Genomic DNA, 24,380 nt, shown 5'->3' with positions numbered 1-24,380 from the left:
CTGTCTGTCTGTCTGTCTAACTGCATAACCTTTGACCTCTAACCGCTATAGAACAAGCAGCTGAAGCTGGGAGATAAGATGGACCTGACCTCCTACCTGTAAAGCCCATTCAGAGGATGTCTAGCTGTCTGTCTGTCTGATTAGCTGTCTGTCTGCCTGTCTGTCTGTCTAGCTAGCTGTCTAGCTGTATAACCTTTCACCTCTAACCACTATAGAACAAGCAGCTGAAGCTGGGAGATAAGATGGACCTGGCCTCCTACCTGTTAAAGCCCATCCAGAGGATGGCTAAATACGCTCTCCTCCTCAAAGACCTGATCAAGGAGGTGAGCGAGGCGCAGGAGACAGAGCTGGGCTACCTCCGAGCCGCCGCGGAGATGGTCAAGTTCCAGCTGCGTCACGGCAACGACCTGCTCGCCATGGACGCCATTCGAGACTGTGATGTGAGTGACGCACCTTCAGCCTGAGAGTTATCGTGTCTTCTTTGACCCTCACAGAGTTACGGTCCAACTCGGGAGACGGCCGAGGGGAGACGGCCGAGGGGGAGACGGCCGAGGGGGAGACGGCCGAGGGGGAGACGGCCGAGGGGGGAGACGGCCGAGGGGGGAGAACGGCTCATAATAACGTCTGGAGTGACACGGTATCCAACATAGAAACCATGTGATGTGTTTGATCCCATTCCACTAATTCCACTCCAGCCGTACCACGAGCCCGTCCTCCCCAAGTAAGGTGCCACCAGCCTCCTGTGTGGTACAGCGATAATATGACAAACTCTCTGTGGAACTGAACGATTTGGGGAAGTCCTGAAATACAAGGGGGGGGGGGGGGGGATTGTAAAATACTACTGGGACAGTTCTAGACTTGATTGTGAAATAGCAGGGTGAAGAACGAGACTTGGGAGGATGGCAACGTGCAACAGGTGTTTGAGTAACATGAAGTGTTGTATATTTAGCCTGACTCTTGTCTCGTCCTCCCCAGGTGAACCTGAAGGAGCAGGGTCAGCTGGTCAGACAGGATGAGTTCTGGATCTGGTATGGCAGGAAGAAGTGTCAGCGCCATGTCTTCCTGTTTCAAGACCTGGTGCTGTTCAGTAAACCCAAACGCATCGAAGGAGGACTGGACGTTTACATCTACAAACACTCCTTTAAGGTGGGTCCCTCTATATCTACCCTCTATATCCACCAACACTCCTTTAAGGTGGGTCCCTCTATATCTACCCTCTATATCCACCAACACTCCTTTAAGGTGGGTCCCTCTATATCTACCCTCTATATCCACCAACACTCTTTAAGGTGGGTCCCTCTATATCTACCCTCTATATCTACCCTCTATATCTACAAACACTCCTTTAAGGTGGGTCCCTCTATATCTACCCTCTATATCTACCCTCTATATCTACCCTCTATATCTACCAACACTCCTTTAAGGTGGGTCCCTCTATATCTACCAACACTCCTTTAAGGTGGGTCCCTCTATATCTACCAACACTCCTTTAAGGTGGGTCCCTCTATATCTACAAACACTCCTTTAAGGTGGGTCCCTCTATATCTACCCTCTATATCTACCCTCTATATCTACCCTCTATATCTACCTCTATATCTACCCTCTATATCTACCAACACTCCTTTAAGGTGGGTCCCTCTATATCTACCAACACTCCTTTAAGGTGGGTCCCTCTATATCTACCAACACTCCTTTAAGGTGGGTCCCTCTATATCTACCAACACTCCTTTAAGGTGGGTCCCTCTATATCTACCAACACTCCTTTAAGGTGGGTCCCTCTATATCTACCAACACTCCTTTAAGGTGGGTCCCTCTATATCTACCCTCTATATCCACCAACACTCCTTTAAGGTGGGTCCCTCTATATCTACCCTCTATATCTACCCTCTATATCTACCCTCTATATCTACCCTCTATATCTACCCTCTATATCTACCAACACTTTTTTAAGGTGGGTCCCTCTATATCTACCAACACTCCTTAAGGTGGGTCCCTCTATATCTACCAACACTCCTTTAAGGTGGGTCCCTCTATATCTACCAACACTCCTTTAAGGTGGGTCCCTCTATATCTACCAACACTCCTTTAAGGTGGGTCCCTCTATATCTACCAACACTCCTTTAAGGTGGGTCCCTCTATATCTACCCTCTATATCCACCAACACTCCTTTAAGGTGGGTCCCTCTATATCTACCCTCTATATCTACCCTATATATCTACCAACACTCCTTTAAGGTGGGTCCCTCTATATCTACCAACACTCCTTTAAGGTGGGTCCCTCTATATCTACCCTCTATATCTACAAACACTCCTTTAAGGTGGGCCCCTCTATATCTACCCTCTATATCTAACCTCTATATCTACCCTCTATATCTACCCTCTATATCCACCAACACTCCTTTAAGGTGGGTCCCTCTATATCTACCCTCTATATCTACCCTCTATATCTACCCTCTATATCTACAACACTCCTTTAAGGTGGGTCCCTCTATATCTACCCTCTATATCCACCAACACTCCTTTAAGGTGGGTCCCTCTATATCTACCCTCTATATCTACCAACACTCCTTTAAGGTGGGTCCCTCTATATCTACCAACACTCCTTTAAGGTGGGTCCCTCTATATCTACCAAACCTCCTTTAAGGTGGGTCCTCTATATCTACCCACACTCCTTTAAGGTGGGTCCCTCTATATCTACCCTCTATATCTACCAACACTCCTTTAAGGTGGGTCTCTCTATATCTACAAACACTTCTTTAAGGTGGGTCCCTCTATATCTACCAACACTCCTTTAAGGTGGGTCCCTCTATATCTACCAACACTTCTTTAAGGTGGGTCCCTCTATATCTACCCTCTATATCTACCAACACTTCTTTAAGGTGGGTCCCTCTATATTCTACCCTCTATATCTACCCTCCTATATCTACCAACACTTCTTTAAGGTGGGTCCCTCTATATCTACCAACACTCCTTTAAGGTGGGTCCCTCTATATCTACCAACACTCCTTTAAGGTGGGTCCCTCTATATCTACCAACACTTCTTTAAGGTGGGTCTCTCTATATCTACCAACACTCCTTTAAGGTGGGGTCCTCTATATCTACCCTCTATATCTACCCTCTATATCTACCCTCTATATCTACCAACACTCCTTTAAGGTGGGTCCCCTCTATACCTACCCCTCATATCCACCAACACTCTTTAAGGTGGGTCCCTCTATATCTACCCTCTATATTACCCTATATATCTACCAGCACTCCTTTAAGGTGGGTCCCTCTATATCTACCCTCTATATCTACCCTCTATATCTACCCTCTATATCTACCAACACTCCTTTAAGGTGGGTCCCTCTATATCTACCCTCTATATCTACCCTCTATATCCACCAACACTCCTTTAAGGTGGGACCCTCTATATCTACCCTCTATATCTACCCTCTATATCTACCAACACTCCTTTAGGTGGGTCCCTCTATATCTACCAACACTCCTTTAAGGTGGGTCCCTCTATATCTACCCTCTATATCTACCAACACTCCTTTAAGGTGGCTCCCTCTATATCTACCAACACTCCTTTAAGGTGGGTCCCTCTATATCTACCAACACTTCTTTAAGGTGGGTCCCTCTATATCTACCCTCTATATCTACCAACACTTCTTTAAGGTGGGTCCCTCTATATCTACCCTCTATATCTCCCCTCTATATCTACCCACACTTCTTTAAGGTGGGTCCCTCTAATCTACCAACACTCCTTTAAGGTGGGTCCCTCTATATCTACCAACACTCCTTTAAGGTGGGTCCCTCTATATCTACCAACACTCCTTTAAGGTGGGTCCCTCTATATCTACCAACCACTTCTTTTAGGTGGGTCCCTCTATATCTACCAACACTCCTTTAAGGTGGGTCCCTCTATATCTACCCTCTATATCTACCCTCTATATCTACCAACACTCCTTAAGGTGGGTCCCTCTATACCTACCCTCTATATCCACCAACACTCCTTTAAGTGGGTCCCTCTAATCTACCCTCTATATCTACCCTCTATATCTACCCTCTATATCTACAGCACTCCTTTAAGGTGGGTCCCTCTATATCTACCCTCATATCTACCCTCTATATCTACCAACACTCCTTTAAGGTGGGTCCCTCTATATCTCACCCTCTATATCTACCCTCTATATCCACCAACACTCCTTTAAGGTGGGACCCTCTATATCTACCCTCTATATCTACCAACACTCCTTTAAGGTGGGTCCCTCTATATCTACCCTCTATATCCACCAACACTCCTTTAAGGTGGGACCCTCTATATCTACCAACACTCCTTTAAGGTGGGTCCCTCTATATCTACCCTCTATATCTACCCTCTATATCCACCAACACTCCTTTAAGGTGGGTCCCTATATCTCTACACAACACTCCTTTAAGGTGGGACCCTCTATATCTACCCTCTATATCTACCAACACTCCTTTAAGGTGGGTCCCTCTATATCTACCCTCTATATCTACCCTCTATATCTACCCTCTATATCTACCAACACTCCTTTAAGGTGGGTCCCTCTATATCTACCAACACCCCTTTAAGGTGGGTCCCTCTATATCTACAAACACTCCATTAAGTGTTGGTTATACTGTGGCCAGTTGTAGAAGTGACATAGGGATTTGGTTATACTGTGGCCAGTTGTAGTAGTGACATAGGGATTTGGTTATACTGTGGTCAGTTGTAGTAGTGACATAGGGATTAGGTTATACTGTGGTCAGTTGTAGTAGTGACATAGGGATTAGGTTATACTGTGGTCAGTTGTAGAGGTGACATAGGGATTTGGTTATACTGTGGTCAGTTGTAGAAGTGACATAGGGATTAGGTTATACTGTGGTCAGTTGTAGAGGTGACATAGGGATTTGGTTATACTGTGGTCAGTTGTAGAAGTGACATAGGGATTAGGTTATACTGTGGTCAGTTGTAGAGGTGACATAGGGATTAGGTTATACTGTGGTCAGTTGTAGTAGTGACATAGGGATTAGGTTATACTGTGGTCAGTTGTAGAAGTGACATAGGGATTAGGTTATACTGTGGTCAGTTGTAGAGGTGACATAGGGATTAGGTTATACTGTGGTCAGTTGTAGAGGTGACATAGGGATTAGGTTATACTGTGGCCAGTTGTAGTAGTGACATAGGGATTAGGTTATACTGTGGTCAGTTGTAGTAGTGACATAGGGATTAGGTTATACTGTGGCCAGTTGTAGTAGTGACATAGGGATTTGGTTCTCCTTTGTTTTTACAATGTAGAGATGTGATAAGCAGAAACGTAGAAGTTGTAAAAAAAAAAGGAATGTTATTTTGTTGGGAATCACATCTCCCTCCCTCTCTCTCTTTCTCCCTCTCCCCAGACGGCAGACGTGGGGATGACAGAGACATCTGGGGACAACAGTCTTCGTTTCGAGGTGTGGTTCAGACGCAGGAGCAGTAAGAACCAGACGTATGTCCTGCAGGCCTCCAACGCAGACATCAAACACGCCTGGACCTCCAACATCGCACGTATCCTCTGGCAGCAGGCTACCCGGAATAAAGGTAGAGATGAGGGAGGGAGGGAGGGAGGGAGGGAGGGAGGGAGGGAGGGAGGGAGGGAGGGAGGGAGAGAGGGAGGGAGGGAGAGAGGGAGGGAGGGAGAGAGGGAGGGAGGGAGAGGGAGGGAGGGAGGGAGGGAGGGAGGGAGGGAGGGAGGGAGGGAGGGAGAGACAGAGAGGGAGGGAGGGAGGGGGAGGGAGAGACAGGGAGGGAGGGAGGGGAGGGAGAGACAGAGAGGGAGAGAGAGAGAGGGAGGGAGGGAGGGAGAGACAGAGAGAGGGAGAGACAGAGAGAGGGAGAGAGAGAGAGGGAGGGAGGGAGGGAGAGACAGAGAGAGGGAGAGACAGAGAGAGGGAGAGAGAGAGAGGGAGGGAGGGAGGGAGAGACAGAGAGAGGGAGAGACAGAGAGAGGGAGAGAGAGAGACAGAGAGAAGGAGAGAGAGGGAACATAACAGTTGATACAAGTGTTATCTGGGTCTGTTTGGGTGGGCCCAGTGTGGTTAATTCATCTCTGTGTTGTGTTCAGAGATCCGTAATCAGGAGATGGTTTCCATGGGAGTGGGTAACAAGCCGTTCCTGGACATTAAACCCAGTGATGCTGCCATCAACGACAGGGCTATAGACTACATCATGAAGGGACGAGGTAACCACTAAACCACTGTCTATTACACTGATCAATAACCACTAAACCACTGTCTAGTACACTGATCAATAACCACTAAACCACTGTCTAGTACACTGATCAATAACCACTAAACCACTGTCTATTACACTGATCAATAACCACTAAACTAAACCGCTGTCTATTACAATGATCAATAACCACTAAACCACTGTCTATTACACTGATCAATAACCACTAAACTAAACCACTGTCTATTACACTGATCAATAACCATTAAACCACTGTCTAGTACACTAATCAATAACCACTAAACCACTGTCTATTACACTGATCAATAACCACTAAACCACTGTCTATTACACTGATCAATAACCACTAAACTAAACCACTGTCTATTACACTGATCAATAACCATTAAACCACTGTCTAGTACACTGATCAATAACCACTAAACCACTGTCTATTACACTGATCAATAACCAATAAACCGCCGTCTAGTACACTGATCAATAACCACTAAACTAAACCACTGTCTATTACACTGATCAATAACCACTAAACCACTGTCTAGTACACTGATCAATAACCACTAAACCACTGTCTAGTACACTGATCAATAACCACTAAACCACTGTCTATTACACTGATCAATAACCATTAAACTAAACCACTGTCTAGTACACTGATCAATAACCACTAAACCACTGTCTAGTACACTGATCAATAACCACTAAACCACTGTCTATTACACTGATCAATAACCATTAAACTAAACCACTGTCTAGTACACTGATCAATAACCACTGTGTAGTACACTGATCAATAACCACTAAACCACTGTCTAGTACACTGATCAATAACCACTAAACCACTGTCTATTACACTGATCAATAACCACTAAACCACTGTCTAGTACACTGATCAATAACCACTAAACCACTGTCTATTACACTGATCAATAACCACTAAACCACTGTCTAGTACACTGATCAATAACCACTAAACCACTGTCTATTACACTGATCAATAACCACTAAACCACTGTCTATTACACTGATCAATAACCACTAAACCACTGTCTATTACACTGATCAATAACCACTAAAGCAAAGCGGTCCCTGAATATATGACTGACCCGTCCTGTCCTCTCCTGTCCCCCAGGTGCCAGAACTCGAGCCTCCATTGCCGTGTCCCTGTTCGACCACTCCAACCCTTTCAAGCGTACAGCGTCGAGTAACGGGGGGTCTGGCGGTGGGGCCCCTGCTGCGTCTGGCTCCTGCACTCTCCTGGGGCCCCTCAACCTGCACATGTACAGCAGCCACAGCCAGGCCCTGCTGCCCGGGGGAGAGAGGCCCTTCATCAACCCGTGTATGGAGGAAGACGAGTTGGAGCACGAGACCAGCAGCCAGCCATCCATGAGTACATACTGTATAGATCATCCCTCCATACTGTATAGATCATCCCTCCATACTGTATAGATCATCCCTCCATACTGTATAGATCATCCCTCCATGACTACATACTGTATAGATCATCCCTCCATACTGTATAGATCATCCCTCCATGACTACATACTGTATAGATCATCCCTCCATGAGTACATACTGTATAGATCATCCCTCCATACTGTATAGATCATCCCTCCATACTGTATAGATCATCCCTCCATACTGTATAGATCATCCCTCCATGACTACATACTGTATAGATCATCCCTCCATACTGTATAGATCATCCCTCCATGACTACATACTGTATAGATCATGCCTCCATCCCTCCATACTGTATAGATCATGCCTCCATCCCTCCATACTGTATAGATCATCCCTCCATGACTACATACTGTATAGATCATCCCTCCATACTGTATAGATCATCCCTCCATGACTACATACTGTATAGATCATCCCTCCATACTGTATAGATCATCCCTCCATGACTACATACTGTATAGATCATCCCTCCATGAGTACATACTGTATAGATCATCCCTCCATGACTACATACTGTATAGATCATCCCTCCATGACTACATACTGTATAGATCATCCCTCCATGACTCCATACTGTATAGATCATCCCTCCATGAGTACATACTGTATAGATCATCCCTCCATGACTACATACTGTATAGATCATCCCTCCATACTGTATAGATCATCCCTCATGACTATATACTATATAGATCATCCCTCCATGACTCCATACTGTATAGATCATCCCTCCATGACTCCATACTGTATAGATCATCCCTCCATGAGTACATACTGTATAGATCATCCCTCATGACTACATACTGTATAGATCATTCCTCCATGACTACATACTGTATAGATCATCCCTCCATACTGTATAGATCATCACTCCATACTGTATAGATCATCCCTCCATACTGTATAGATCATCCCTCCATGTGTACATACTGCATAGATCATCCCTCCATGACTACATACTGTATAGATAATCCCTCCATACTGTATAGATCATCATCCTCCATGACGACATACTGTATAGATTATCCCTCCATGACTACATACTGCATAGATCATCCCTCCATGACTACATACTGTATAGATCATCCCTCCATGCCTACATACTGTATAGATCATCCCTCCACGAGTACATACGGTATAGATCATCCCTCCATACTGTATAGATCATCCCTCCATGACTACATACTGTATAGATCATCCCTCCATACTGTATAGATCATCCCTCCATGACTACATACTGTATAGATCATCCCTCCATACTGTATAGATCATCCCTCCATGAGTACATACTGTATAGATCATCCCTCCATGACTACATACTGTATAGATCATCCCTCCATGACTACATACTGTATAGATCATCCCTCCATGACTACATACTGTATAGATCATCCCTCCATCCCTCCATACTGTATAGATCATCCCTCATGACTATATACTATATAGATCATCCCTCCATGACTCCATACTGTATAGATCATCCCTCCATGAGTACATACTGTATAGATCATCCCTCATGACTACATACTGTATAGATCATTCCTCCATGACTACATACTGTATAGATCATCCCTCCATACTGTATAGATCATCCCTCCATACTGTATAGATCATCCCTCCATGTGTACATACTGTATAGATCATCCCTCCATGACTACATACTGTATAGATAATCCCTCCATACTGTATAGATCATCCCTCCATGACTACATACTGTATAGATCATCATCCTCCATGACGACATACTGTATAGATTATCCCTCCATGACTACATACTGCATAGATCATCCCTCCATGACTACATACTGTATAGATCATCCCTCCATGCCTACATACTGTATAGATCATCCCTCCACGAGTACATACTGTATAGATCATCCCTCCATACTGTATAGATCATCCCTCTATGACTACATACTGTATAGATCATCCCTCCATACTGTATAGATCATCCCTCCATGACTACATACTGTATAGATCATCCCTCCATGACTACATACTGTATAGATCATCCCTCCATGACTACATATTGTATAGATCATCCCTCCATACTGTATAGATCATCCCTCCATGACTACATACTGTATAGATCATCCCTCCATGACTACATACTGTATAGATCATCCCTCCATGAGTACATACTGTATAGATCATCCCTCCATCCCTCCATACTGTATAGATCATCCCTCCATGACTACATACTGTATAGATCATCCCTCCATGAGTACATACTGTATAGATCATCCCCCCATGACTACATACTGTATAGATCATCCCTCCATACTGTATAGATCATCCCTCCAAGACTACATACTGTATAGATCATCATCCTCCATGACGACATACTGTATAGATTATCCCTCCATGACTACATACTGCATAGATCATCCCTCCATGACTACATACTGTATAGATCATCCCTCCATGCCTACATACTGTATAGATCATCCCTCCATGAGTACATACAGTATAGATCATCCCTCCATACTGTATAGATCATCCCTCCATACTGTATAGATCATCCCTCCATACTGTATAGATCATCCCTCCATACTGTATAGATCATCCCTCCATGACTACATACTGTATAGATCATCCCTCCATGAGTACATACTGTATAGATCATCCCTCCATGACTACATACTGTATAGATCATCCCTGCATGAATACATACTGTATAGATCATCCCTCCATGAGTACATACTGTATAGATCATCCCCCCATGACTACATACTGTATAGATCATCCCTCCATGAGTACATACTGTATAGATCATCCCTCCAAGACTACATTTTATTTTTTTTATTTCACCTTTATTTAACCAGGTAGGCTAGTTGAGAACAAGTTCTCATTTGCAACTGCGACCTGGCCAAGATAAAGCATAGCAGTGTGAGCATACAACAAAGAGTTACACATGGAGTAAACAATTAACAAGTCAATAACACAGTAGAAAACGAAGGGGGGGTCTATATACAATGTGTGCAAAAGGCATGAGGAGGTAGGCAAATAATTACAATTTTGCAGATTAACACTGGAGTGATAAAAGATCAGATGGTCATGTACAGGTAGAGATATTGGTGTGCAGAAGAGCAGAAAAGTAAATAAATAAAAACAGTACGGGGATGAGGTAGGTGAAAAGGGTGGGCTATTTACCAATAGACTATGTACAGCTGCAGCGATCGGTTAGCTGCTCAGATAGCTGATGTTTGAAGTTGGTGAGGGAGATAAAAGTCTCCAACTTCAGCGATTTTTGCAATTCGTTCCAGTCACAGGCAGCAGAGTACTGGAACGAAAGGCGGCCAAATGAGGTGTTGGCTTTAGGGATGATCAGTGAGATACACCTGCTGGAGCGCGTGCTACGGATGGGTGTTGCCATCGTGACCAGTGAGCTGAGATAAGGCGGAGCTTTACCTAGCATAGACTTGTAGATGACCTGGAGCCAGTGGGTCTGGCGACGAATATGTAGCGAGGGCCAGCCGACTAGAGCATACAAGTCGCAGTGGTGGGTAGTATAAGGTGCTTTAGTGACAAAACGGATGGCACTGTGATAGACTGCATCCAGTTTGCTGAGTAGAGTGTTGGAAGCCATTTTGTAGATGACATCGCCGAAGTCGAGGATCGGTAGGATAGTCAGTTTTACTAGGGTAAGCTTGGCGGCTTGAGTGAAGGAGGCTTTGTTGCGGAATAGAAAGCCGACTCTTGATTTGATTTTCGATTGGAGATGTTTGATATGAGTCTGGAAGGAGAGTTTGCAGTCTAGCCAGACACCTAGGTACTTATAGACGTCCACATATTCTAGGTCGGAACCATCCAGGGTGGTGATGCTAGTCGGGCATGCAGGTGCAGGCAGCGACCGGTTGAAAAGCATGCATTTGGTTTTACTAGCGTTTAAGAGCAGTTGGAGGCCACGGAAGGAGTGTTGTATGGCATTGAAGCTTGTTTGGAGGTTAGATAGCACAGTGTCCAAAGACGGGCCGAAAGTATATAGAATGGTGTCGTCTGCGTAGAGGTGGATCAGGGAATCGCCCGCAGCAAGAGCAACATCATTGATATACACAGAGAAAAGAGTCGGCCCGAGAATTGAACCCTGTGGCACCCCCATAGAGACTGCCAGAGGACCGGACAGCATGCCCTCCGATTTGACACACTGAACTCTGTCTGCAAAGTAATTGGTGAACCAGGCAAGGCAGTCATCCGAAAAACCGAGGCTACTGAGTCTGCCGATAAGAATATGGTGATTGACAGAGTCGAAAGCCTTGGCGAGGTCGATGAAGACGGCTGCACAGTACTGTCTTTTATCGATGGCGGTTATGATGTCGTTTAGTACCTTGAGTGTGGCTGAGGTGCACCCATGACCGGCTCGGAAACCAGATTGCACAGCGGAGAAGGTACGGTGGGATTCGAGATGGTCAGTGACCTGTTTGTTGACTTGGCTTTCGAAGACCTTAGATAGGCAGGGCAGGATGGATATAGGTCTGTAACAGTTTGGGTCCAGGGTGTCTCCCCCTTTGAAGAGGGGGATGACTGCGGCAGCTTTCCAATCCTTGGGGATCTCAGACGAGATGAAAGAGAGGTTGAACAGGCTGGTAATAGGGGTTGCGACAATGGTGGCAGATAGTTTCAGAAATAGAGGGTCCAGATTGTCAAGCCCAGCTGATTTGTACGGGTCCAGGTTTTGCAGCTCTTTCAGAACATCTGCTATCTGGATTTGGGTAAAGGAGAACCTGGAGAGGCTTGGGCGAGGAGCTGCGGGGGGGGCGGAGCTGTTGGCCGAGGTTGAAGTAGCCAGGCGGAAGGCATGGCCAGCCGTTGAGAAATGCTTATTGAAGTTTTCGATAATCATGGATTTATCAGTGGTGACCGTGTTACCTAGCCTCAGTGCAGTGGGCAGCTGGGAGGAGGTGCTCTTGTTCTCCATGGACTTCACAGTGTCCCAGAACTTTTTGGAGTTGGAGCTACAGGATGCAAACTTCTGCCTGAAGAAGCTGGCCTTAGCTTTCCTGACTGACTGCGTGTATTGGTTCCGGACTTCCCTGAACAGTTGCATATCACGGGGACTATTCGATGCTATTGCAGTCCGCCACAGGATGTTTTTGTGCTGGTCGAGGGCAGTCAGGTCTGGGGTGAACCAAGGGCTGTATCTGTTCTTAGTTCTGCATTTTTTGAACGGAGCATGCTTATCTAAAATGGTGAGGAAGTTACTTTTAAAGAATGACCAGGCATCCTCAACTGACGGGATGAGGTCAATGTCCTTCCAGGATACCCGGGCCAGGTCGATTAGAAAGGCCTGCTCACAGAAGTGTTTTAGGGAGCGTTTGACAGTGATGAGGGGTGGTCGTTTGACTGCGGCTCCGTAGCGGATACAGGCAATGAGGCAGTGATCGCTGAGATCCTGGTTGAAGACAGCGGAGGTGTATTTGGAGGGCCAGTTGGTCAGGATGACGTCTATGAGGGTGCCCTTGTTTACAGAGTTAGGGTTGTACCTGGTGGGTTCCTTGATGATTTGTGTGAGATTGAGGGCATCTAGCTTAGATTGTAGGACTGGCGGGGTGTTAAGCATATCCCAGTTTAGGTCACCTAACAGAACAAACTCTGAAGCTAGATGGGGGGCGATCAATTCACAAATGGTGTCCAGGGCACAGCTGGGAGCTGAGGGGGGTCGGTAGCAGGCGGCAACCGTGAGAGACTTATTTCTGGAGAGAGTAATTTTCAAAATTAGTAGTTCGAACTGTTTGGGTATGGACCTGGAAAGTATGACATTACTTTGCAGGCCATCTCTGCAGTAAACTGCAACTCCTCCCCCTTTGGCAGTTCTATCTTGACGGAAGATGTTATAGTTGGGTATGGAAATCTCTGAATTTTTGGTGGCCTTCCTGAGCCAGGATTCAGACACAGCAAGGACATCAGGGTTAGCAGAGTGTGCTAAAGCAGTGAGTAAGACAAACTTAGGGAGGAGGCTTCTGATGTTGACATGCATGAAACCAAGGCTTTTTCGAACACAGAAGTCAACAAATGAGGGTGCCTGGGGACATGCAGGGCCTGGGTTTACCTCCACATCACCCGCGGAACAGAGAAGGAGTAGTATGAGGGTGCGGCTAAAGGCTATCAAAACTGGTCGCCTAGAGCGTTGGGGACAGAGAATAAGAGGAGCAGGTTTCTGGGCATGGTAGAATATATTCAGGGCATAATGCGCAGACAGGGGTATGGTGGGGTGCGGGTACAGCGGAGGTAAGCCCAGGCACTGGGTGATGATGAGAGAGGTTGTATCTCTGGACATGCTGGTAGTAATGGGTGAGGTCACCGCATGTGTGGGAGGTGGGACAAAGGAGTTATCAGGGGTATGAAGAGTGGAACTAGGGGCTCCATTGTGAACTAAAACAATGATAACTAACCTGAACAACAGTATACAAGGCATATTGACATTTGAGAGAGACATACAGCGAGGCATACAGTAATCACAGGTGTTGAATTGGGAAAGCTAGCTAAAACAGTAGGTGAGACAACAGCTAATCAGCTAGCACAACAACAGCAGGTAAAATGGCGTAGACTAGGCAACGGGGCCAACAGATAAAACAAACAAGCAGAATGGAGTACCGTGATTTATGGACAGTCCAGCGTGCATCAGCTATGTAGCCAAGAGATCAGTGTCCAGGGGGCAGCGGTGGATGGGGAAGGGAAGCTGGACTGGCGAGTGTTATCCAGGTTAAAAAAACGAACAATGACTAAGTAGCTTGTAGCTAGTTAGCTGGTTAGCTTCTGGAGGTTCTTGAGTGTGTTCTAAAAATAAATAAAAAATAATAGCGATTCCGTATCACATTGGGTGAGGCAGGTTTCCGGAAGGTATAAACAAATTAAAAGTCAAAAGAGATAGAAAGTAAATATGGGTCCGGTGGGCGTTTGGGACGCGGCGATTCAGGCGGTTAGCAGGCCTGTGCTAACAAGCTAACAGTTTGTAGGCCCGGGCTAGACAAGGTAGCAGTTAGCGGACCGGAGCTGGACAAGCTAGCAGTTAGCAGGCCGAATTAGCAAGCAGGGAGATAGCGAGGGCTAGAGAGTTAGCCTTTGGGGGACGTCGCGATGGGGTGAGTCTGTTTATTCCTCTTCATGCGGTGACATCGATAGACCGGTCGTGGGCCCGGGTATTGTAGCTCAGGAGTATGCTACGGTGGTAGCGCAGGCCGGGCTAGCTTCAAGCTAAGTGGGTGGAAACGCTAGCCAGGGGTAATCATCCAGGGTTGCAGTTTAGCTAGATAGCTAGTTGTGAAGATCCAGCGTATTTGGAAGCTTAGGTTTAGCAAAATGTTTTTAGAGGGATAGCTATGTAAAAAACGAAAAATATGTAAAAAAACGAAAAATAAACAAAATATAAACAAAATATACAGGGACACGACACGACAGGACGACTTACTGCTACGCCATCTTGGATACTATACTGTATAGATCATCCCTCCATGAGTACATACTGTATAGATCATCCCCCCATGACTACATACTGTATAGATCATCCCTCCATACTGTATAGATCATCCCTCCATGACTACATACTGTATATATCATCATCCTCCATGACGACATACTGTATAGATTATCCCTCCATGACTACATACTGCATAGATCATCCCTCCATGCCTACATACTGTATAGATCATCCCTCCATACTGTATAGATCATCCCTTATAGATCATCCCTCCATACTGTATAGATCATCCCTCCATGACTACATACTGCATAGATCATCCCTCCATGACTACATACTGTATAGATCATCCCTCCATGCCTACATACTGTATAGATCATCCCTCCATGAGTACATACAGTATAGATCATCCCTCCATACTGTATAGATCATCCCTCCATACTGTATAGATCATCCCTCCATGACTACATACTGTATAGATCATCCCTCCATGACTACATACTGTATAGATCATCCCTCCATGACTACATACTGTATAGATCATCCCTGCATGAATACATACTGTATAGATCATCCCTCCATGAGTACATACTGTATAGATCATCCCTCCATCCCTCCATACTGTATAGATCATCCCTCCATGACTACATACTGTATAGATCATCCCTCCATGAGTACATACTGTATAGATCATCCCCCCATGACTACATACTGTATAGATCATCCCTCCATACTGTATAGATCATCCCTCCATGACTACATACTGTATAGATCATCATCCTCCATGACGACATACTGTATAGATTATCCCTCCATGACTACATACTGCATAGATCATCCCTCCATGACTACATACTGTATAGATCATCCCTCCATGCCTACATACTGTATAGATCATCCCTCCATGAGTACATACAGTATAGATCATCCCTCCATACTGTATAGATCATCCCTCCATACTGTATAGATCATCCCTCCATACTGTATAGATCATCCCTCCATGACTACATACTGTATAGATCATCCCTCCATGAGTACATACTGTATAGATCATCCCTCCATGACTACATACTGTATAGATCATCCCTCCATACTGTATAGATCATCCCTCCATGACTACATACCGTATAGATCATCCCTCCATGAGTACATACAGTATAGATCATCCCTCCATGACTACATACTGTATAGATCATCCCTCCATGAGTACATACTGTATAGATCATCCCTCCATACTGTATAGATCATCCCTCCATACTGTATAGATCATCCCTCCATGACTACATACTGTATAGATCATCCCTCCATGAGTACATACTGTATAGATCATCCCTCATGACTACATACTGTATAGATCATCCCTCCATGACTACATACTGTATAGATCATCCCTCCATGAGTACATACTGTATAGATCATCCCCCCATGACTACATACTGTATAGATCATCCCTCCATACTGTATAGATCATCCCTCCATGACTACATACTGTATAGATCATCCCTCCATGACTACATACTGTATAGATCATCATCCTCCATGACGACATACTGTATAGATTATCCCTCCATGACTACATACTGCATAGATCATCCCTCCATGACTACATACTGTATAGATCATCCCTCCATGCCTACATACCGTATAGATCATCCCTCCATGAGTACATACAGTATAGATCATCCCTCCATGAGTACATACTGTATAGATCATCCCTCCATACTGTATAGATCATCCCTCCATACTGTATAGATCATCCCTCCATACTGTATAGATCATCCCTCCATGAGTACATACTGTATAGATCATCCCTCCATACTGTATAGATCATCCCTCCATACTGTATAGATCATCCCTCCATGAGTACATACTGCATAGATAATCCCTCCATACTGTATAGATCATCCCTCCATACTGTATAGATCATCCCTCCATCCTGTATAGATCATCCCTCCATACTGTATAGATCATCCCTCCATACTGTATAGATCATCCCTCCATACTGTATAGATCATCCCTCCATAATGTATAGATCATCCCTCCATACTGTATAGATCATCCCTCCATAATGTATAGATCATCCCTCCATACTGTATAGATCATCCCTCCATACTGTATAGATCATCCCTCCATAATGTATAGATCATCCCTCCATACTGTATAGATCATCCCTCCATAATGTATAGATCATCCCTCCATACTGTATAGATCATCCCTCCATACTGTATAGATCATCCCTCCATAATGTATAGATCATCCCTCCATCCCTCCATACTGTATAGATCATCCCTCCATACTGTATAGATCATCCCTCCATACTGTATAGATCATCCCTCCATGAGTACATACTGTATAGATCATCCCTCCATACTGTATAGATCATCCCTCCATACTGTATAGATCATCCCTCCATAATGTATAGATCATCCCTCCATCCCTCCATACTGTATAGATCATCCCTCCATACTGTATAGATCATCCCTCCATACTGTATAGATCATCCCTCCATGAGTACATACTGTATATCAGCGACTCTCTGTCCATCCCATCTCCTTAAATCTCTAATGATTTACATCATTTACATATATATTCTATTCCCATAGTTTCTACAGATTGGAAGTTAAAGATTAATATAGTTTGTCTTAGTTACTGTACCAACCAAAGAATGGTTGATAGTTTGTCTGTAATGGAATGTGATATATACTATTGATTTGTGTTAACTATAATTTCATTGATTGATTAAATGTCACCTGTATGAGCTTGGCTTTCTGCAAAACCCTGCTGACATGATCAATAACCCTGCTGACATGATCAATAACCCTGCTGACATGATCAATGCTTGTAACATTCCTCATAACACATCTGTAACCCTGGCTTCCCCTCCCTTTCTCCCTCCCGCCCTCTCTCTCTTTCTTCCTCCCTCCCTCCCCCTCTCCCTCCCTCCCCCTCTCTTCCCTCCCTCCCCCTCCCCTCTCCCTCTCTCCCCCTCCCCCTCTCCTTCCCTCCATTCATCTCCAGAAAGTAGCTCAGATCATAGGCCCTTCCACTATAGTGTGATTCCTGACTGGGACCCTGCTTGGAGTAAGTGGAGCAACGCCTCAACTCAAACCTCCTTCTCTAAACAAAGCCTCAACTCAAACCTCCTTCTCTAAGCAAAGCCTCAACTCAAACCACCTTCTCTAAGCAAAGCCTCAACTCAAACCACCTTCTCTAAACAACGCCCAGGGCCTGTATTCACAGAGCTTCTCAGAGTAGGAGTGGTTGAACTAGGATCAGGTCCCACCAGCCCTTGTAATCTCATTCATTATGATCTAAAAAGGGGGACAAAACTGATCCCAGATCAGCACTGTTACTGAGATGATATGTGAATATGGGGCCTGGGCTAAGAGCTGTGCTATAATCTATACTGTATGGAAGCCTGTATTTCTCCAAGCTGCTGCTGTTTGTGCCATAGCCTGGGTACCAGTCTCTTTGTGTTAACGTTCATCTCCTCGTCGTGCCAAACAAATGACACAAGAGTACAAGAGGTGGAATGTTAGCACGAAACAGGTCTGGATTTCAGGCTAGCTGTGGTGTTTTTGATGGGAGGTCTGGGTTCTTGTAGTATCTCTGTAGTAAGTCTGTTACTCTGGTCTCTCTCTACAGGTCTGATATCCAGAAAGACACTATTACCACGCCAAGGAAGACAGACGCGCTGCCAGCAGCATCTCACATGGACACTGTAAAGACCTGGGACTTGTTAAATAAACAGAAAAGTCACTTTTGAGCATAGCTTTTATAAGTTAATTTAAATATTGTAATTTTTCTTCCCAAAAGTACTGGTGGGTGCAGTCGTTTTTTTCCCTTGTACTCTATTGGGTTATTCTGTAAATAATGATTTTAATAGTTTCCTGTGAATTTATGAATGGTTGGTTTCTTTATCGTCTTGTTGACCACTTTTACTGCAACTTCTAAATTTACCTGTTGATTGATGTTATACCCTGGGATGAAAGGCTAGTTCTGGTTCACCTGTTGATTGATGTTATACCCTGGGATGAAAGGCTAGTTCTGGTTCACCTGTTGATTGATTAAATGCTAGTTCTGGTTCACCTGTTGATTGATGTTATACCCTGGGATGAAAGGCTAGTTCTGGTTCACCTGTTGATTGATGTTATACCCTGGGATGAAAGGCTAGTTCTGGTTCACCTGTTGATTGATGATATACCCTGGGATGAAAGGCTAGTTCTGGTATACCCTGGGATGAAAGGCTAGTTCTGGTTCACCTGTTGATTGATGATATACCCTGGGATGAAAGGCTAGTTCTGGTTCACCTGTTGATTGATGATATACCCTGGGATGAAAGGCTAGTTCTGGTTCACCTGTTGATTGATGTTATACCCTGGGAGAAAGGCTAGTTCTGATATACCCTGGGATGAAAGGCTAGTTCTGGTTCACCTGTTGATTGATGTTATACCCTGGGATGAAAGACTAGTTCTGGTTCACCTGTTGATTGATGTTATACCCTGGGATGAAAGGCTAGTTCTGGTTCACCTGTTGATTGATGTTATACCCTGGGATGAAAGACTAGTTCTGATATACCCTGGGATGAAAGGCTCGATCTGTTATACCCTGGGATGAAATGTTAGTTCTGGTTCACCTGTTGATTGATGATATACCCTGGGATGAAAGGCTAGTTCTGGTTCACCTGTTGATTGATGATATACCCTGGGATGAAATGCTAGTTCTGGTTCATCTGTTGATTGATGATATACCCTGGGATGAAAGGCTAGTTCTGTTATACCCTGGGATGAAAGGCTAGTTCTGGTTCACCTGTTGATTGATGTTATACCCTGGGATGAAAGACTAGTTCTGATATACCCTGTGATGAAAGGCTCGTTCTGTTATACCCTGGGCTGAAATGTTAGTTCTGGTTCACCTGTTGATTGATGATATACCCTGGGATGAAATACTAGTTCTGGTTCATCTGTTGATTGATGATATACCCTGGGATGAAAGGCTAGTTCTGTTATACCCTGGGATGAAAGGCTAGTTCTGGTATACCCTGGGATGAAAGGCTAGTTCTGTTATACCCTGGGATGAAAGGCTAGTTCTGGTATACCCTGGGATGAAAGGCTAGTTCTGGTATACCCTGGGATGAAAGGCTAGTTCTGATTCACCTATTGATTGATGTTATACCCTGGGATGAAAGGCTAGTTCTGATTCACCTATTGATTGATGTTATACCCTGGGATGAAAGGCTAGTTCTGGTATACCCTGGGATGAAAGGCTAGTTCTGGTATACCCTGGGATGAAAGGTTAGTTCTGGTATACCCTGGGATGAAAGGCTAGTTCTGGTATACCCTGGGATGAAAGGCTAGTTCTGTTATACCCTGGGATGAAATGTTAGTTCTGGTTCACCTGTTGATTGATGATATACCCTGGGATGAAAGGCTAGTTCTGGTATACCCTGGGATGAAAGGCTAGTTCTGGTATACCCTGGGCTGAAAGGCTAGTTCTGGTATACCCTGGGATGAAAGGATAGTTCTGGTATACCCTGGGATGAAAGGATAGTTCTGGTATACCCTGGGATGAAAGGATAGTTCTGGTATACCCTGGGATGAAAGGATAGTTCTGGTATACCCTGGGATGAAAGGATAGTTCTGGTTCACCTGTTGATTGATGTTATACCCTGGGATGAAAGGCTAGTTCTGAATCAGTCAGGATACTCTTCAAAAAAGGTCCAAAGCAACATGTTCATTTTTCGGCATTCTGGTACGACTCTTTTTTACAATGTCTTCACATAACGTCAGATTCCTCCATCTTGTTTTACTGTGGTGGTGTTGTAGTTTTGTTCTGTGTCTCGGTCTGTTGCCACTTCCTGTAGCCGTTCAGGTCTGACTGAGGGTGTATCCCAAATAGCAACCTATTCATTATGTAGGGGATTACTGTTGACCAGAGACCTACGGCCAAAAGCTCTGGTCGAAACTAGTGCACTTATATATAGGGAATAAGGTGCTATTTGTGACGTGAGCCTGACTCCAGGTCAGTTCCCTGACAGGTCAGAGCCAGTGGGTCTGAGAGGCTGAGGTCCTGTCCTCCTGATCGTAGTAGATCTGTCCTTCCAGCTGAGTGACTCGGGGCTGTAGAATGGAGAGAGGAGAACGGTACACACCGAGAGAAGAAGAGAGAGGCTGAGGTCCTCCCAGCTGAGTGACTCGGGGCTGTAGAATGGAGAGAGGAGAACGGTGCACACCGAGAGAAGAAGAGAGAGAGAGGCTGAGGTCCTCCCAGCTGAGTGACTCGGGGCTGTAGAATGGAGAGAGGAGAACGGTACACACCGAGAGAAGAAGAGAGAGGCTACTTTCACCTACAGAGTTTCAAATAAATAAATAAAAAATAAAAAAATGTTTCTTGTTCATATACATTTTATTTTTATTTTTTAAAGACGGCATTAAGAAGAAAGGAAATCCGCTAAATGTACATTGTCTGTCTGTAAATATATTTGCACCAGTGGTGCTCCCTGGTTCTAGTATTGTGTAGGAGAAAGCAGAGGAAGACTGTGATAACGTTGTACATGTATCAACCAGTAGAAAGCAGCAGGGAATCAACATTCAACAACAAAATGACTTTCCACTCGTTGAATCTGGAGCATGAATGTCTTCATCCCCTGTCTTCATCCCCTGTCTTCATCCCCTGTCTTCATCCCCTGTCTTCATCCCCTGTCTTCATCCTCTGTCATCTCTCTTCATCCCAACATGTTCTAACTTTTAATAAACATGTGTTGGCTTTTGTATCCAGAAGGAGGGTGTAGGTTTTCACTGGGATCCTGAGGAGGGTGTAGGTTTTCACTGGGATCCTGAGGAGGGTGTAGGTTTTCACTGGGATCCTGAGGGGGGTGTAGGTTTTCACTGGGATCCTGAGGGGGGTGTAGGTTTTCACTGGGATCCTGAGGAGGGTGTAGGTTTTCACTGGGATCCTGAGGGGGGTGTAGGTTTTCACTGGGATCCTGAGGGGGGTGTAGGTTTTCACTGGGATCCTGAGGGGGGTGTAGGTTTTCACTGGGATCCTGAGGAGGGTGTAGGTTTTCACTGGGATCCTGAGGAGGGTGTAGGTTTTCACTGGGATCCTGAGGAGGGTGTAGGTTTTCACTGGGATCCTGAGGGGGGTGTAGGTTTTCACTGGGATCCTGAGGAGGGTGTTGGTTTTCACTGGGATCCTGAGGGAGGTGTAGGTTTTCACTGGGATCCTGAGGGGGGTGTAGGTTTTCACTGGGATCCTGAGGAGGGTGTTGGTTTTCACTGGGATCCTGAGGGGGGTGTAGGTTTTCACTGGGATCCTGAGGGGGGTGTAGGTTTTCACTGGGATCCTGAGGGGGGTGTAGGTTTTCACTGGGATCCTGAGGAGGGTGTAGGTTTTCACTGGGATCCTGAGGAGGGTGTAGGTTTTCACTGGGATCCTGAGGAGGGTGTAGGTTTTCACTGGGATCCTGAGGAGGGTGTAGGTTTTCACTGGGATCCTGAGGGGGGTGTAGGTTTTCACTGGGATCCTGAGGAGGGTGTTGGTTTTCACTGGGATCCTGAGGGGGGTGTAGGTTTTCACTGGGATCCTGAGGAGGGTGTAGGTTTTCACTGGGATCCTGAGGGGGGTGTAGGTTTTCACTGGGATCCTGAGGGGGGTGTAGGTTTTCACTGGGATCCTGAGGGGGGTGTAGGTTTTCACTGGGATCCTGAGGAGGGTGTTGGTTTTCACTGGGATCCTGAGGGGGGTGTAGGTTTTCACTGGGATCCTGAGGGGGGTGTAGGTTTTCACTGGGATCCTGAGGAGGGTGTTGGTTTTCACTGGGATCCTGAGGGGGGTGTAGGTTTTCACTGGGATCCTGAGGAGGGTGTAGGTTTTCACTGGGATCCTGAGGGGGGTGTAGGTTTTCACTGGGATCCTGAGGAGGGTGTAGGTTTTCACTGGGATCCTGAGGAGGGTGTAGGTTTTCACTGGGATCCTGAGGAGGGTGTAGGTTTTCACTGGGATCCTGAGGAGGGTGTAGGTTTTCACTGGGATCCTGAGGGGGGTGTAGGTTTTCACTGGGATCCTGAGGAGGGTGTTGGTTTTCACTGGGATCCTGAGGGGGGTGTTGGTTTTCACTGGGATCCTGAGGGGGGTGTAGGTCAGTCAACATGTCTTCCTGAGGTGGGGGGGGGGGGGACCACTGTGTGTCTGTCTTACTGTGTTGAGGTGGGGGGAACACTGGGTCTGTAGTCTGTGTTGAGGTGGGGGGGGAACACTGGGTCTGTAGTCTGTCTTACTGTGTTGAGGTGTGGGGGACACTGGGTCTGTAGTCTGTCTTACTGTGTTGAGGTGGGGGGGCACTGTGTCTGTAGTCTGTCTTACTGTGTTGAGGTGGGGAGAACACTGTGTGTCTGTAGTCTGTCCTACTGTGTTGAGGTTGGGAACACTGGGTCTGTAGTCTGTCTTACTGTGTTGAGGTGGGGGGAACACTGGGTCTGTAGTCTGTCTTACTGTGTTGAAGTGGGGGGGACACTGGGTCTGTAGTCTGTCTTACTGTGTTGAGGTGGGGGGAACACTGTGTGTCTGTAGTCTGTCTTACTGTGTTGAGGTGGGGGGGGGGCACTGGGTCTGTAGTCTGTCTTACTGTGTTGAGGTGGGGGGGACACTGGGTCTGTAGTCTGTCTTATTGTGTTGAGGTGTGGGGAACACTGTGTGTCTGTAGTCTGTCTTACTGTGTTGAGGTGTGGGGAACACTGTGTGTCTGTAGTCTGTCTTACTGTGTTGAGGTGTGGGGAACACTGTGTGTCTGTAGTCTGTCTTACTGTGTTGAGGTGTGGGGAACACTGTGTGTCTGTAGTCTGTCTTACTGTGTTGAGGTGGGGGGGAACACCGGGTCTGTAGTCTTAAGGAAACAGACTGACTGTACGACAGTGTCCTCTGTCCAGCTGCTCCAGACAGTCAGAGTAGCGCTGGGCTAGAGGAAGGGAGAACTGGAACAAGGAAAGGAAAGATGGATCTCTCAGAGAGTAGTCACGCTAGATTGATTTCAATTGAAGATTTTGGTTCAAGGCCCTGGATGTTGTGTTTTTGTTGCCCCCCCCCCCCCGGACAATATTCTAGGGGAAACACTGAGAGGAAATCCTAAGGCGCTCACCTCCAACCACTGCAGGAGCTGCTGCTCTCTGCTCTTCTCCCGTCTCTCAGAACAAATGATTCTGAGCAGCTCAGAGACAAAGTCCTCAGCTTTCACCTGTCCTGTCTGGGGGGAGGACAGGGGGGGATGGGGACGAGAGGGACG

General features: G+C 45.7%; 2 protein-coding genes across 4 annotated transcripts in view; one reads left to right on the top strand and one right to left on the bottom strand.

The window, feature by feature from the left end:
- Positions 1 to 192: 192 nt before the first annotated feature.
- Positions 193 to 21,486, top strand: LOC116359613 (pleckstrin homology domain-containing family G member 4B-like). 2 transcript variants are annotated; one of them, XM_031812572.1, is made up of 7 exons: positions 193 to 440; positions 976 to 1,146; positions 5,388 to 5,568; positions 6,092 to 6,208; positions 7,352 to 7,609; positions 18,119 to 18,181; positions 18,746 to 21,486. In XM_031812572.1, the coding sequence occupies exons 1-7, from the start codon at positions 243 to 245 to the stop codon at positions 18,823 to 18,825; spliced, it is 1,068 nt and encodes a 355-aa protein (XP_031668432.1). In that variant the 5' UTR covers positions 193 to 242; the 3' UTR covers positions 18,826 to 21,486. The 2 variants fall into 2 exon arrangements, with proteins under 2 accessions (XP_031668432.1, XP_031668433.1); XM_031812573.1 differs by lacking the exon at positions 18,119 to 18,181.
- A 55-nt stretch (positions 21,487 to 21,541) lies between these two features.
- LOC109886258 (BTB/POZ domain-containing protein KCTD19) overlaps positions 21,542 to 24,380 on the bottom strand; it is a 35,741-nt gene continuing 32,902 nt past the window's right edge. For both annotated transcript variants that reach the window (XM_031812570.1, XM_031812571.1), the window contains exons 15-16: positions 24,237 to 24,341; positions 21,542 to 24,072 (exon numbers count right to left, since the gene is read on the bottom strand). In XM_031812570.1, the coding sequence (XP_031668430.1) occupies positions 23,986 to 24,072; positions 24,237 to 24,341 (192 nt within the window). In that variant the 3' untranslated portion in view covers positions 21,542 to 23,985. The remainder of the gene's footprint in view (positions 24,073 to 24,236; positions 24,342 to 24,380) is intronic.

The sequence above is a fragment of the Oncorhynchus kisutch genome, unplaced genomic scaffold (assembly GCF_002021735.2).
Source record: "Oncorhynchus kisutch isolate 150728-3 unplaced genomic scaffold, Okis_V2 Okis03b-Okis08b_hom, whole genome shotgun sequence".
Classification (NCBI taxonomy): Eukaryota; Metazoa; Chordata; class Actinopteri; order Salmoniformes; family Salmonidae; genus Oncorhynchus; species Oncorhynchus kisutch.
The sequence above is the reverse complement of the archived record's forward strand: the minus strand, read 5'-3'. Positions and strand labels throughout refer to the sequence as shown.